At 38.1% G+C, this 13,624-nt stretch overlaps 1 protein-coding gene across 1 annotated transcript in view; it reads left to right on the forward strand.

Moving 5' to 3' along the window:
* Positions 1 to 13,624, forward strand: part of LOC137985035 (spectrin beta chain, non-erythrocytic 1-like) — a 61,751-nt gene that overhangs the window by 7,744 nt on the left and 40,383 nt on the right. Inside the window, exons 7-19 of the mRNA XM_068832469.1 lie at positions 96 to 176; positions 1,672 to 1,787; positions 3,074 to 3,186; positions 4,316 to 4,503; positions 4,776 to 4,893; positions 5,548 to 5,612; positions 6,254 to 6,296; positions 6,417 to 6,542; positions 7,507 to 7,595; positions 7,763 to 7,901; positions 8,345 to 8,507; positions 9,725 to 9,966; positions 10,335 to 10,652. Coding sequence (XP_068688570.1) covers positions 96 to 176; positions 1,672 to 1,787; positions 3,074 to 3,186; positions 4,316 to 4,503; positions 4,776 to 4,893; positions 5,548 to 5,612; positions 6,254 to 6,296; positions 6,417 to 6,542; positions 7,507 to 7,595; positions 7,763 to 7,901; positions 8,345 to 8,507; positions 9,725 to 9,966; positions 10,335 to 10,652 — 1,801 coding nt within the window. The remainder of the gene's footprint in view (positions 1 to 95; positions 177 to 1,671; positions 1,788 to 3,073; positions 3,187 to 4,315; positions 4,504 to 4,775; positions 4,894 to 5,547; positions 5,613 to 6,253; positions 6,297 to 6,416; positions 6,543 to 7,506; positions 7,596 to 7,762; positions 7,902 to 8,344; positions 8,508 to 9,724; positions 9,967 to 10,334; positions 10,653 to 13,624) is intronic.

Raw genomic sequence — 13,624 nt, forward strand, 5'->3', positions numbered from 1 at the left:
CAGTATTTCAAACATGAGTCTTCCAGCCTTAACGACCTTTCAAAAGGTTTTCCATCTTTACTTTTAGGGTAACTGTGAACATCTTTTATTTTTAGGTATCGAAATGTTACAGTCTCAAACTTTACCACTAGCTGGCGTGATGGATTGGCATTTAATGCACTCATTCACAGACATAGGTAATTATAGTACTACACGTTGATCCCGTATTTCGTCGTCTTTGCTGGCATATATTGTTGAAAAGAAAGCCTACCTCTAAATGCATCCATACCAGTGCTGGAAATAACAGTCGGTCATCGGACATTGTCCGACCAAATTTTGAAAATGTCGGACCAATTTCACATTATGATCGGACACGATGACCGAACATGCCACCAGCACATCTTGTGTTCTCTTCGTCAAGGTGTTGTCAGTCAATAAATTATGTCCGGTCCAATTTGTCAAATGTCTGACCAAAAGGAAGATTTGAAAGGACATATGTCCTCTGAATAAAGAAAAATTATTTCCAGCACTGCATACCTTCATCCACAGAAATATTTTTGGTCAGACTGAAATTAATTTTGCGTTTGGATCGCACTTGATTAAGGGTCATGTTGGCTGTTTATCTTTTTTTTGTTGTCTGTTGAAACTGGTTACATATAAAGACATGTTTGTCTAGTTAGGTTATTTTTTATTGGACTCTTTGACAGTGTGGATCTGGCCATGGTTTCAGCCCAAACGTCCGCTGCCACAGGCCCATGCTCAACCAACTCAGCCTACTTGCTACTAAAGGTTAAATTAGGGGGTGATCCTGTCAAATTAAGCTCGGTCCTGTCATCGTTAGTAAGTTTTTCTTTTGGGGTGAAGTTAGGCTAAATTTCTGCCGCTCACACGAGTTCGGGTACCTTCCCCGAGAAGAGACGACTGGACGCAAACGATAGATTGTGTCTGTGATGTAAATTCAATATGTAATTTATTCAAAGTAAATAGTTGTGGAGACATAATTAGACGTCCCAAAACATCGATTTTAACAAAACAGTAATTACATAACAATGCCTAAAAGATCTGTGTGAACTTTTCAGATGATGTGAGCTTGAGGTGAAGTGATTAATATAATGTTAGTTTGAACTCAATTGGCAAATTATAAACAAAATCACTCTTTGGCCGCTTCAGATCTCTCAGTTGGCCTCATCGGTCCCTTTGTTCTGCCACAAATAAACTCAGCGATAATTTCAGTTCATCTTGAAGAATTTTACTTGCTGTCACATTAGCGAAGTCTGAAGAGAAATTGCAATAACAATGGATTTGAAAGCTGTAATTTGCCCTTGGCGCAGACCGAAAAATAAGTGAAGTTTCTGAACTCAGAGGATTGAAAACAGCACTATACCAGTCTCCAGCTTCTCGAACACTTTCCGTTGTCAAAAATCTTGGATGTTTCCCACCTTTAAGGCACCGTAAAGCTTGAACACAGGCAATACCTTTGCAACCACAATTTGAACATTTCCTCCAGACAGATCAACAATGGTTCACCTCACATGTCCAGTTGTGTCTTCGGGGCGGAGCGCTGGCTCCAGTTCCCCAACAATGGCTGGTAATCAAACCAAGGGTGAAGTTTGGTAACCTGGCTAGCATTGTGTTTCTCGACTAAATAATTGATGTCAATCACAATCCTTCTTTCAATCTTTTCTTTCTTAGGCCTGACCTGATTGAGTATGAAAAACTCACCAAGAGTGAACCTGAAAGGAACTTAAATCTTGCTTTTGAAGTAGCCGAAACACAACTTGAAATCCCCCAGCTGCTTGATGCAGAAGGTAAAATATGGGATCTTTTGTTTAATGTAGAGCAATTTCCCTTGGATGGACTTAACTTTGTCTTAGTGTGTTCCTCTAATCCAAACCCAAAATACAAAGTAATAAATGAATTCCTTAAGTTCAAGTGGTAGTTGTGTGATATTTAAGCAAAGTTCCATACCTTTGATTATACAGCTATAGTAAATGGCCTTGCCCACAGTATTGGTTGTCAAATGCTTATTACGACAATACCCAACTTTTAGCTTTTATTTCTTTGTTACAAAGTATTTATCTGGAATAATACCTAAAACAAAAGCTTGTTTATTATGTCTGCTGTTTATTTTGATACTTCCCTTGCATTTACTTTGCTTTGTTAGCACACAGCACCAGGACAAAGTTGGTGGGATTGGAAAATTTTTCAGATTTTGTGTTAGAATGTTCACATGCTTTTGCTATAAAAATTTGCGAAAAAAGTAGTTAACTCGCTGAGTTTTTAAGCATTTTCTGGTCGTATAATGTACCAAGTATGGTTGTGAGTCAAACCAGACGAAGAAATGTTAAATAGAACCAGTGCAGTCAATAGACCACTTTCGATTTTTTTTTTCTTTATTTAAATGTTATATTTGACAATAAAAACTTTCAAATTATAAAAAAAATATATTAAAATTCAGCTCGATTGTGAGGCTAAGTGGACACAACCTAAAGAAATGAATAAACATGTTCATTCAGTTTCCTTTGTTTGTGTTCTCTAGGCCTTACTGCCAAGCTGAATTTTAATATACGGAAAGTGGTCTACTAGGGCCGATATGTGGCCACAATCGCTGGCTTGTAAGCCATTTTAAGCCAGCTACTTTCCTCTCATTATACCACCAATTTAAGATGAAAAATCTTACACTTAAATTATCATTGAGGAAACTTTTAAAACAGTCTTCTCCTCGTTTTGAGTTGAATTGATGGCATATTTTTACAGAGATTAAACCATAACTACTCGCACTTGATCATTTGTGTGATTGGTGTGGAACGCCTGGAACATTTAACTGAATAGTTCTCAGTCTTGTGGCTAATCTGACGAAACGACGTGGTGTAGAATGTTTTAAGTGAGCCAAGCTCACTTTCATAGCTGCCTACTTTTAATTATTAGCCTTCTACTTTCAATTTTATTGACAAGCCTGATAAAACACACTTGGCAAAAAAAGATAAACATAGAGTGGACTCAAGAAATGATCAGTGGATTAGTATTCTCTCTGTATAGTGTAGTGTAAGAAATTTAGAGGTAACTGAAATCCTGTTTCTTCATTTAATTGCAGATGTCAATGTGGACTTTCCTGATGAGAAATCGGTCATCACTTATGTGGCAGCTTATTATCATTACTTTGCGAAGATGAAGACAGTTGAAGTCAGCGGAAGTAGGATTGGCAAGGTATTTTGAGTGCTGGTTTACAGATGGGATATTTATATCTTTATCTATATCTTGTTTATATAAGTGTTTTTTGCAAATGGTTAATTGAAAGTCAAAATTATTAACTGAACAATTACCGCAAAAGCTGCAAAAAAAGGAAAAAAAAGGTTTTTGAAAGAAACCAAAAGAAATCCAAAGTAGAGTCTTGAGAAGTCTTCTTCATCATCCATTGTTCATCGAATGTAAACTTGCTATTAACATTGAAACGGGAAATACTTCAAAGTCTTACCCACATAATGAACATTGTTTCTACCAACTTTGAGGTATGATTGATCTTTTTCTGGTATTTGTTGAAAGGAATTTCTTCATTCAACACAGTTTTTCCATAGAGTTTTGCATTACAACAAGAACGTGAACGGAACATTCAAAGCTTAGTAACCAGGCATTAGATTGAACGCAAAAATTTAAAACTGGATACGTCACAAGACTATTTATTCGACAAATTTGCTATCAAAGTGCTAAACGGTGAAGAAACAGTGGGCCATCTATCACGTGAATACTCAAGAATAGCAGACTTACAAAAGCAATGATCAGTACTCCCCTGGAGGTTTGTGTAATCAGTCAGTGTAAAACGCAGACTGCAGACTGAGGGTAAAATGCAGACTGAGGTTATAATTTAACTGTTGAAAAAGCCCAAACCCATTAGAAATGCTAACAGTTAAGCCTAAATATTGTTTTAGGCCCAATTAGGTATAAGGTTAGCATTTCTAAGGGGTTTGGGCTTTTTCAACAGTTACGTCCTAACCTTAGTCTGCATTTTACCCCTGGTTTGCAGTCTGCTTTTTACATTGACCGTTTGTGTAATAATCATTTACATAGTTTTCCATGAAAGTGTCAGTTAACGGAAATTGACATTGAAATTCATGACACCTTTTTCAAATGTTCCCGCAGATAAGCCGCACCCCCCGATTTCTGGCAACGATTTATGTAAAAAAGGTGCGGTTTATCTGCGGGTTTTTACGGTAATTTTAGCTTTATATGACTGTTGTCCTGAAAGCCCTTAAATTTTTTTGTTCCCAACATGCATAATGTACTTCTGCATTCTGATTTAGGACATACTCAAAACAAGTTTGTTCATTTTTTTCCCAAGGTAATTGAGCGAATCAAGGAGAATTCTGAGCTTATTGAGGACTACGAGAAGCTAGCAACAGATCTTCTGGAATGGATTCAAATTACCATTGTGAAACTCTCTGACCGAACTTTTGCCAATACCCTTGTTGGAGTACAGCAACAGATGTTGGAATTTAATCAGTACAGGACTCAAGAAAAACCTCCTAGGTAAAAATAGTTGTTGTTTTACAAAGTTCTGTTTGATGTTGGGTGTTAGGTGTGTTGGGGGGAGTTTTCCCTGAGGAGTTTGTGTGGTTTGTTCATCTTTTTGGCTCAGTTCCAGAATTGAGACTAGAAGTCACAAAGGAAGTTCTGAGACTTCCCAGATCCCCTCTACTGCAGGAGCTTCATAACAAAACCTCAAACTCCTCTTTGCTGTAAGTTGTTGACTTGTGAGTTTAAAAGAGAAATTTCAGTGACTTTGATTTGTTCTTTGTCAGATTTGTTGAAAAAGGCAACCTCGAAGTCCAGCTGTTTATATTAACAAGCAAGCTTCGTGCAAACCATCAGAAGATGTACAGTCCACCAGAAAGCAAGTCATTGAGTGACATAAACAAGGTCTGTATTGGGAAGCATTTGTCTAAATTAGTGTAACCCCACAAAGAAAGCCGCCACTCTTTGTATAAAGCCTATTTTGTGGTATTGTAAAGTCTTCTTGTCCCTCCGGTTGTTTTGGTTGTTTATGTATCTCTATAAATGTGGGTTTCAATGATATATTTTTATTGACACACCAAGTGCATTCTTATGACACTAAAAGATCCAAATTTTTTCAATTTGTCCTGCTACAGGACTAATAAAAGAATATTCTGTCTGTTTCCAAGGTCCTAACTCTCTTAGTTTTGAAATTGAAAATGCAGCAAGAATCGTCTCCTTTTCCCGTCCTCTCAAATCATTATTTCCCTAACTGCTTTATTTTTTTTCTATCTCTTATAAGCCCAGTGGTTTCCTTGGGCATCCTTGCCATTAGCTTTTTAAAATAATGCTTTAAGCAGTAAACAATAAACTTGAAGTTGAATTGGGAGGGACCTACTTGTAAAATACAACCTCTAATTTCAAGGTGAATGCTTTTTATTTCATTGTTTCTGTTGAATATCTGTCAATTTTTTTCTGAATTTTGTAGTGGCTGTTACCTTTACCTTTGTTCGCAACACAGAAAGAGACTTTTCCAACCTTTTTAATATTGCTTTAATTGTGACTTTTGCCTGCTTACAGGCCTGGGAAGCACTGGAACGAGCTGAACATGAAAGGGAACTTGCTTTGAGAGAAGAACTTATGAGGTATTTTGACTTGATAATAACAATATATGTTGCTAAAATTACATATTTACGTCAAGGAACTTACAAATTAAATCACGTTACTGTAAATCAAAAGTTTCAAGCAAGGAACTAAGGCCCGGTTCAGACGCCGTACTTCACATGAGCCGAATCGAATGCGAATTTAGACCGACCCAAATTAATTAATCCCGGCTGAATTGATTGAGACGCCGAACTTAATTGCGCCGAAATTAATTCACAGAGGCATACTATGACTGAAGAAAACTGCAAAGTTGTAATAATTTCTGCATTTGATTCGGCTCATGTGAAGTACGGCGTCTGAATCAAAGCCGCTCCACAGCCGTAATTCCCGGCTAAGCCAGGTGAGAAAAATTGCTGAGCCGATACGAATTAAACCCGTCATTCTAAATTGATTCAGACACCGTACTTCACATGAACTTAATTCAATGAATTCGATTCGGCTCGTGAGGTACGGCGTCTGAACCGGGCCTAATTCTGCTTGCATGTCCATCAGTTTGATCATCCAAAACACTTAGCCAAATAAGCTAATTAATCCATTCACATCAGATGTGATGGTTAATTTTGAAATAAGCACTGGAACATTAATCTTGGATGATGTTAATCGTTGTTTGTTTGTTTGTCAGGCAAGAAAGGTTGGAGATGCTTGCTGCAAAGTTTGATAGAAAGGTATGTTTACATAGTTAAATTACATTTCTCATTTAATATGAAATTTGAATAAAAACTATTAGGGTTTTTGTGTTTTTTCTTCAGAAAACTTATCTTTAAATTATTGTTTAAAACCTTCAGGCTGCAATGCGAGAGACGTGGCTAAATGAGAACCAGCGTCTAGTGTCAACAGACAACTTTGGAAATGATATTGCCGCAGTGGAGGCAGCAACAAAGAAACATGAAGCCATTGAAACTGATATCATGGTATGAATATTTGTACAAATTTCACCTCTTCTGTAATTTTCTTTTATTTTCTGTTGTCTCCTGCCTCTTGCATTTTATCCCCTTTCTACTTAGATTGGATACATGTGTTGTTTATATTTCTTTTGCTATGGCATGACCAATGGAACCTACCATTATATTATCATGCAAGCAAATTTTTTGTGATTTATTGGTTAATTTTCTTCTGAGTCCTCAGAAGGAATAGATTCAAGTCAAAATAGGCTGACAGCTTTGCTAGCTTTTTGTTCTTAAGGACGGTGCCTACTAATGTTATGCGCATACGTTCTGCGCATCTCGAGATACTTGGATTTTCTATCGGTGATGCTTACTAACACAAGGATATTTTTGCGTGGTTTAAACTATCCTGAGAAAGTAGATCTTCGTAAGTACTCTTGGTATCCAAAAAGAAAATTGGGGGTAACCAGGCATTTTTGAGAGATCATTAAGCTTCAATTTGAGAAAGAACGCCATACATTGCTTTGTATTTTAAAGTTTTTACAAATATTATTCATGAATTATCTTTGAAAAATGCGTGGCTACCCCCAATTTCTTCTTGGATTTCAATAGCACTTGTTAAGATCTACATTTCCTGCATAATCACACACCGGGGCAAAAATATCTTTAATTAGTAGGAACCGTCCTTAATAGAGTTTTGCATTTATATATCTTGTATCCTTTCTACCTTCTCCTCTCTACTATCCTGAACCCTCTCCATGTTTTCAGGTGTGATCATTATGTAAATTCCCTTCAGAATTTCAATGAAATGCCAGTCAGACTGGTACTGAGAATGAAGATATTATCAGCTCAAGAGGTGTGATCTTGGTAGAACACCAAATTCTTGTGATTAACCAACAAATAACTCTATGGTACTAGTTAAGAGAATGAAAATGAGTGACTGATATACAGTGAGAATTTGGCAAAATTAATGTCCATGGCTTTTTCTTAGGCATATGAAGAACGCATTAAGGCCATTGTTCAAGTTGCTGACGAGTTAGAAAAAGAGAATTATCATGATTCTGACAGAATTCAGTCCAGGTTAGTCTCAACCATTACTTAATCTTATAATCCGTACCTGTTGTATTTAGGTCATGAAGTTAACCACTTGACGATCTCCCTTGTTGCTAAGTGTTGGTTACCATTGCTTATTAAATAAAAACTAGTCAACAGCTTAATATGTGGGAAATTGTTTTTGTTCTTTGTAGGAAAGACCTCATTTTACAGTTGTGGGAGCAGCTTTTGGTATTGCTCAAGTCTCGTCGTTCACGACTGGAGAAGAGCATGAAATTGCAGCGCATTTTCCAGGAGATGATCAACATCATTGATTGGATGGATGAAATCAAGGTAACCTTTTCTCACCATTGTTTACAGTAAATGTGCAAGTATTTTACTGACTATTCTATTATTTGTACTAGAACCAATGATGAAATTACAGGTCCACCACAACATTATCAGTAATCACAATGCAAAGCAAACAACTTATCAAGGTCCTGTTCCGTCAACATCGCACTGAAATCCAATAGTGGGCATATGTAATAATCTCCTGACATGCTTAGTGCTCAGCAGAGTGAAAAAAGAACTAGCTAATTATAATTGCAGTTGCATCTAGGTGATTCTGTCAACTTGCGTTTTGCCATTAAATTAATTACTCTTGACATTTACCTACAGATCAAAGTGAGTAATAAGTAGGTTATGGGGAAACTTTTTCACAAATTTTCAATGTGGTTTAAGTTTCAAATTAATGTAGTTTTCCCAGACTGATTTTGTTGTTTTTATTTTTTCGTTAGATGAGCCTCCTGTCTGAAGATTATGGTAAACACTTGCTTGGTGTGGAAGATTTGCTACAGAAGCACAGTTTAGTGGAAGCAGACATTGCTGCACAAGCTGACAGAGTTCAGTCAGTCAATGAACAAGCTGATATTTTCTTGGTCATGGATAATGAAGAAGATGGTAAGAAATGTTATGTTATGGCATGGAGAACTTTCTTGCTAATGTTGAAGAAACAAAAAATAAAAATAAGATTTAAATCAGTCACCCTGAAGCTGTTTCAAAATCAGTCGGTGTGGGTAAAGTTACAAATTTACTTGCCAAGCCAGGGGTTCTTGTTAAGAGCTGGTAACCGGTTATTTTTACAGGCTGTTGAAGTAAGTTTTACCGGCTATTTCATTGAAATATTCACACGAAATTATCCAACGAATGTTCGTCTGTTCAATGGTGAAATCACATTGCGTTTATGGGAAAATATTCCTTTCCCCTTCCAACCAATCCTGTGAAGATATCTGGCACATGTTATTTCTTCAAAAATATACCATTTCTTAAAGCAATCCAGCTTGTTTTTGCCAACTCATTTCTCAAAACGATGTCCACCATATTTCCTTTCCATTCCTCCTGCAGCCGGGGAAACCCCCCATAATCCATTATTAAAGGTTTACAACATGGCATCCACGCGTGGAAAACGACGGAAAGGTCTGTCGGAAGTTGGTTTTCGACCAAAGCGTAAGAAAAGCGGGTTGGTGAATGAAAATCAGCAGTCGCATGAGATACATTTTCTTTGACAATCTTTAGGAATAAGACTCTCAGACTGGGATGCTGTTGGAATATAGTAACTTGATTTGAAAATTAAACTAATTAAACTGAGTAATTTAAGTTTGTTATTGGCATTAGCAAATTATTTATCTACAGTAGATTGATTACAACATTTTATCAAAAGAGTACATTACTATAACTGATTTCATAAATAAAATGACGACTTAGACTATAACAATACTTTATTGGCTCGTGAAAAAGAGTGCCACGAGACATGTCAAAAGACAATTTGAATCACTGAAAGTTCCCAGGAGCTCCAGGGGGCTTTGCCCCTGCACCCCCACCAGGGGCCAACATGGCCCCCACACCCTCAGAGAGAGGGACAGGTAACAAAGTTACCTACTATTTATTGTTTTTTACCTCCTGTTCAAAAACTTAGCAAGAACCCTGCCAAGCTCCTATCCTTGTTTGACTGTTGTTCCCACTTTTCTGCAGATGTAGGTGAAGTAGAGATCGTGGGGTGACTGACTGTCCCATCTCACACTGTGGCGATTTTGAGAGTCCACAAAATGAAAGTCGAATGTCTTGAACTAAATTGACGTGGCACAACTAACACGCTGACCGTCCTGATCTTCATCTAGGTTACAAACCAGATGAAAACCAAATCAGAGACCACCAAGCAGAACTGGAAGGGGCGTATAATGAGCTGCTTCAGCTTGCAGCAGCTAGACGTGCCAGGCTGGATGAGTCACACAAGTTGCAGACCTTCTATCGTGATGCTGAAGAAGAGGAGATGTGGGTTTCGGAAAAGACTCATTCTTTACAATCAACAGACTATGGACATGATTTGAATAGTGCCATGGTTTTGTTGAACAAACATGAGGTTTGTGTGAACTCTTAACTAATTTTGTTAATTCGATCTAAAAGGGAAATTGTCCACCTTTCATTGTCAACTTGCAAATGCAGTTGTGCTTTCTCACACTTTGGGGTGCTATGCTAAGCTTAACCATGCAACCTGAGCTGTACTTATACAACCATAACCTGTTCCTTACATTTCATTTTTACACAGACAAAATGTTAAATTCCATGCTTAAGCATGGTTGTTAGCCCATCAAACTTGAACAATGCCTGCACACTAGACATACAGTTGACCACACTCCCCCCCCCCCCCCCCCCCCCCAATTTAACCAAAACAATTTCTGATTCATGTCTTAGTTAGCGGGATAAAACCTCTTTTGATTTATTTCTTAGGCTGTGGAGCGTGAGATGGCCAAACGTGGTACTCACACCCAGACAGTTGTGAAAAGTGGCCAAGATCTGCTGGATTCTGGACATTACTCATCAGACACCATTCAGTCACGTATGGCAAGCATTCAGTCCAAGTGGGTCAATTTGCACGACGTTGCTAGTTATCGCAAGAGGAAGATCCAAGAGAATCACTTGTTGCAACAATTCATTGCTGACTACAATGATATCATGTCGTGGTTAGACATGATGGAGAGAATTGTTGCCAATGATGACCTTGGCTATGATGAGGCCAGCACAGATACATTGTTGAAAAAGCACAAGGTAGACCAACAATAATTTCAAGCCATTGTCCCTGAAGCGGCCACTATTGACAAGTAAAACCATCAGGTGTCAGACAGAGTAAAATCTTGTTTCACTGTAAGGGCTAAAAGGGCTCAAGAGGACCCACACTTAAGGTTTCTATACTTATGTCTGAGATAGTTCACTCATTCTCATATCACTGGTATTCAACAGTTAAGAACCCACATGCCAATAACTTTGATTTAGGTTCACATTGCAATCAGGATGTAAATCCGGCATGGTTTGATGCTACTCTTATTTGAAGAATAAGAACTGTAATTTACAAAGTTAAAAATCCAACTTTCTTGGCTCGTATCTTCATCAAGCGGGGTGATTTAATGTTGAAAAAAAAAGCGTTCTTTTTTACTCGGGAATAATCCCTTTGTTGTCCTCTTAATGCACACTGTAGTGTGGAGTTCTAGCCTATTGATCTTTCTCTACTGGGGACACCTGTGAATCTGCCATCGGTGCAGTTGTCTCGCAAGAAGCTGTTGCTTTAGGTGTATATCACACGGAGTAAAGTGCTATTACTAATTATTATTGTTAGTTGTGACTCAAGATGTGTCGTTTTTTCAGATTGTGGAAGAAGACATTGAAAACTATGTATCAGTTATCAAAGGTCTACACAGCCAGTGGATGAACTGGGTGAAGAGGACCAGACCTCACCGTAGTTGGTGGACAGATGTCGAAAGTAAGTTAAACACAAACATTCTGGTTGAAGTTCACTTTCGCATGTTATAAAATAATTAGGATAGTACACACACACACTCCCATTGGTCAATAGCTGTGTTTAGTTGAGAGTTTGTAACACGACTGTGACATCACCTACTTTTGATTGGTTTTGTTGTTGTTTCAGTTGGCGTTTTGATGGGCTGGTAGGAAAATAATATGAATGTGAGTCAAGAAAATCTGTTTCAAATCAAGAAGTAAAAAACAAGTATTTTCCTTCATCTGTTGACAATTAGTTTTTGGGAAAAATTTGATAAGAAGTAAGGAAGGTCTTTTTTCCGTGTTTACATATGCCTGGAAGAATTCGAGACAGTCTAACGTGTCGCAAATTCTATGTAAACACGAAAAGTTCCTCTATTGCTTAAATGTTCATAAAAATAATTTTTGTTGTTTTTCGCAGTGTGGATAACCGTTTACGGACCCTTGATGCACACCAGCAGCCCAGCTTCGTCACAAACTGATCAGGATTCTCTGTCACTCCATCGGCTCAACAGGGATACATACATTGTTGACAGCTGGATTAATGAGAGGCTTGGTACAGCAACTTCTGTCTCTGTCTGTCGATACTTAGCACTTAACAAATTCCACTCTAATCAGTTAAGTTGATACTGTTAGTTTGAGTCTCTGCTGGGTTTTTCATGAAGGGTTTGTGAGAACATTAGTATGTGAATACGTACATGTGGACAGAGGCAAAAAAGTAATTGGTGATGTTGCCAGCAGCCAGCTTGTTTGGCAAGGTAATTCTCTCCTGCCCCGAGAATTAGTGCATGAGCATAATTTTTGGAGACTTGCACATTGAAACAGTAACATTAAAAAGCAAACTCAAAGTCGACAAGTTTTGTTACGGTAAAATGAGACCAAACAGGACAATTTTGTATTTTGAGAACTACCTGTCCCTACTGAAATGTCTGTTGTGATATTTTATTGTTTAGGAGGATAGAACTTGAGGCAGCCTTGACATTTGATAAGAGCATGGATGTGGAAGAATGCCAGATCATTGAGCAGAGATTGTGAGGGTTTCCAACAGGTTTTTGTGAGCTATTAATGACCATTATTTGCCATATATAAGATGTTTTCTACATTGACTAGGTATTCTTTGCTATGAGACTATCAACTGGTCATGAGACTTTCAGGCAATTGTGATTGCCTACATGTATACTGTCCACTTTTTCCGTTATGGGTATTAAAGATAGGGTAAGGGAGGTCTGCTTATAAGCCAAGTGGCCCATCAGCCCAGAGCTTGTCCCAGTTTTCTGTGAGCATGAAGTGACTATGAGTATTTCTACTACCCCCTGGCTGGGCGTTAGTCCAGCGTCAGGGCGCCTCCCACGCATTCAATTTGCCAGTATCCCATTTGTACACCTGGGTGGAGAGAGGTACCATGAGAGTGAAGTGTCTTGCTCAAGAACACCCAACACAATGTCCCTGAGCATGGCCCTAACCATTTGGACCAGTCTCCTTCCGGACCGGAGTCAAGCACACTAACCATGAGGCCACCATACCTCCCACAAACTCAGTGCTCAACTTGTAACTAACATGGATTCTTCAACATTGTTTCCAGGAATTGAATGCTAACGATAAACGTGTTGGATTGGTGAGTGATCTTGGGTGGACAACTTGTGGACAAAGCCCACAGTACTTCTGATTGAAATTAAAGACACTATTGATTGGCTCAACATAAAGTGAGTTTTTTTGAGTATTTGTGACCCTGTTTTGGAAAACCGTCTTAAGAAAAGTGCATTTAACCTGGTTTTTCACAGCAACGCATTTGGAAACGTTGAAATGCATTCAAGAACATTCTCAATGCATTTTTAAAGATCGTAATGTTCCCACCGGAACCAGAAAACGTTCAGCACCATTGAAAAATCATTTCAAACCATTCAGAAAACGTTTATAAATGTTGATAATACATTTCTTCCAAAGCATCATTATTTTTCGCTCCATTAGGAACATCCAAGAAACATTTTAACAGTGGCAATTGATAGAATTCAGCGGTGTCCTTCTGCACTTTGTACAGCCGCTTCAACAAATTAAATTTGCAGAGAATTGTCTCAGGATTAGATCCAAGAAATCGAAAAACCTGTTCGGATTTTCAGGGAGTAATTGGTCCATTTTGCACGGCAAAAAGAGGCAAGAATTTGATTTGAGATACGAGGTCGACGAATGTTACAGTATGCTTTTCCATGACAGCCTTGTTCTTGTATCATACCTTGGTTTTGAAAGTT

This window comes from Montipora foliosa, chromosome 14 (assembly GCF_036669935.1).
Source record: "Montipora foliosa isolate CH-2021 chromosome 14, ASM3666993v2, whole genome shotgun sequence".
Taxonomy (NCBI): domain Eukaryota; kingdom Metazoa; phylum Cnidaria; class Anthozoa; order Scleractinia; family Acroporidae; genus Montipora; species Montipora foliosa.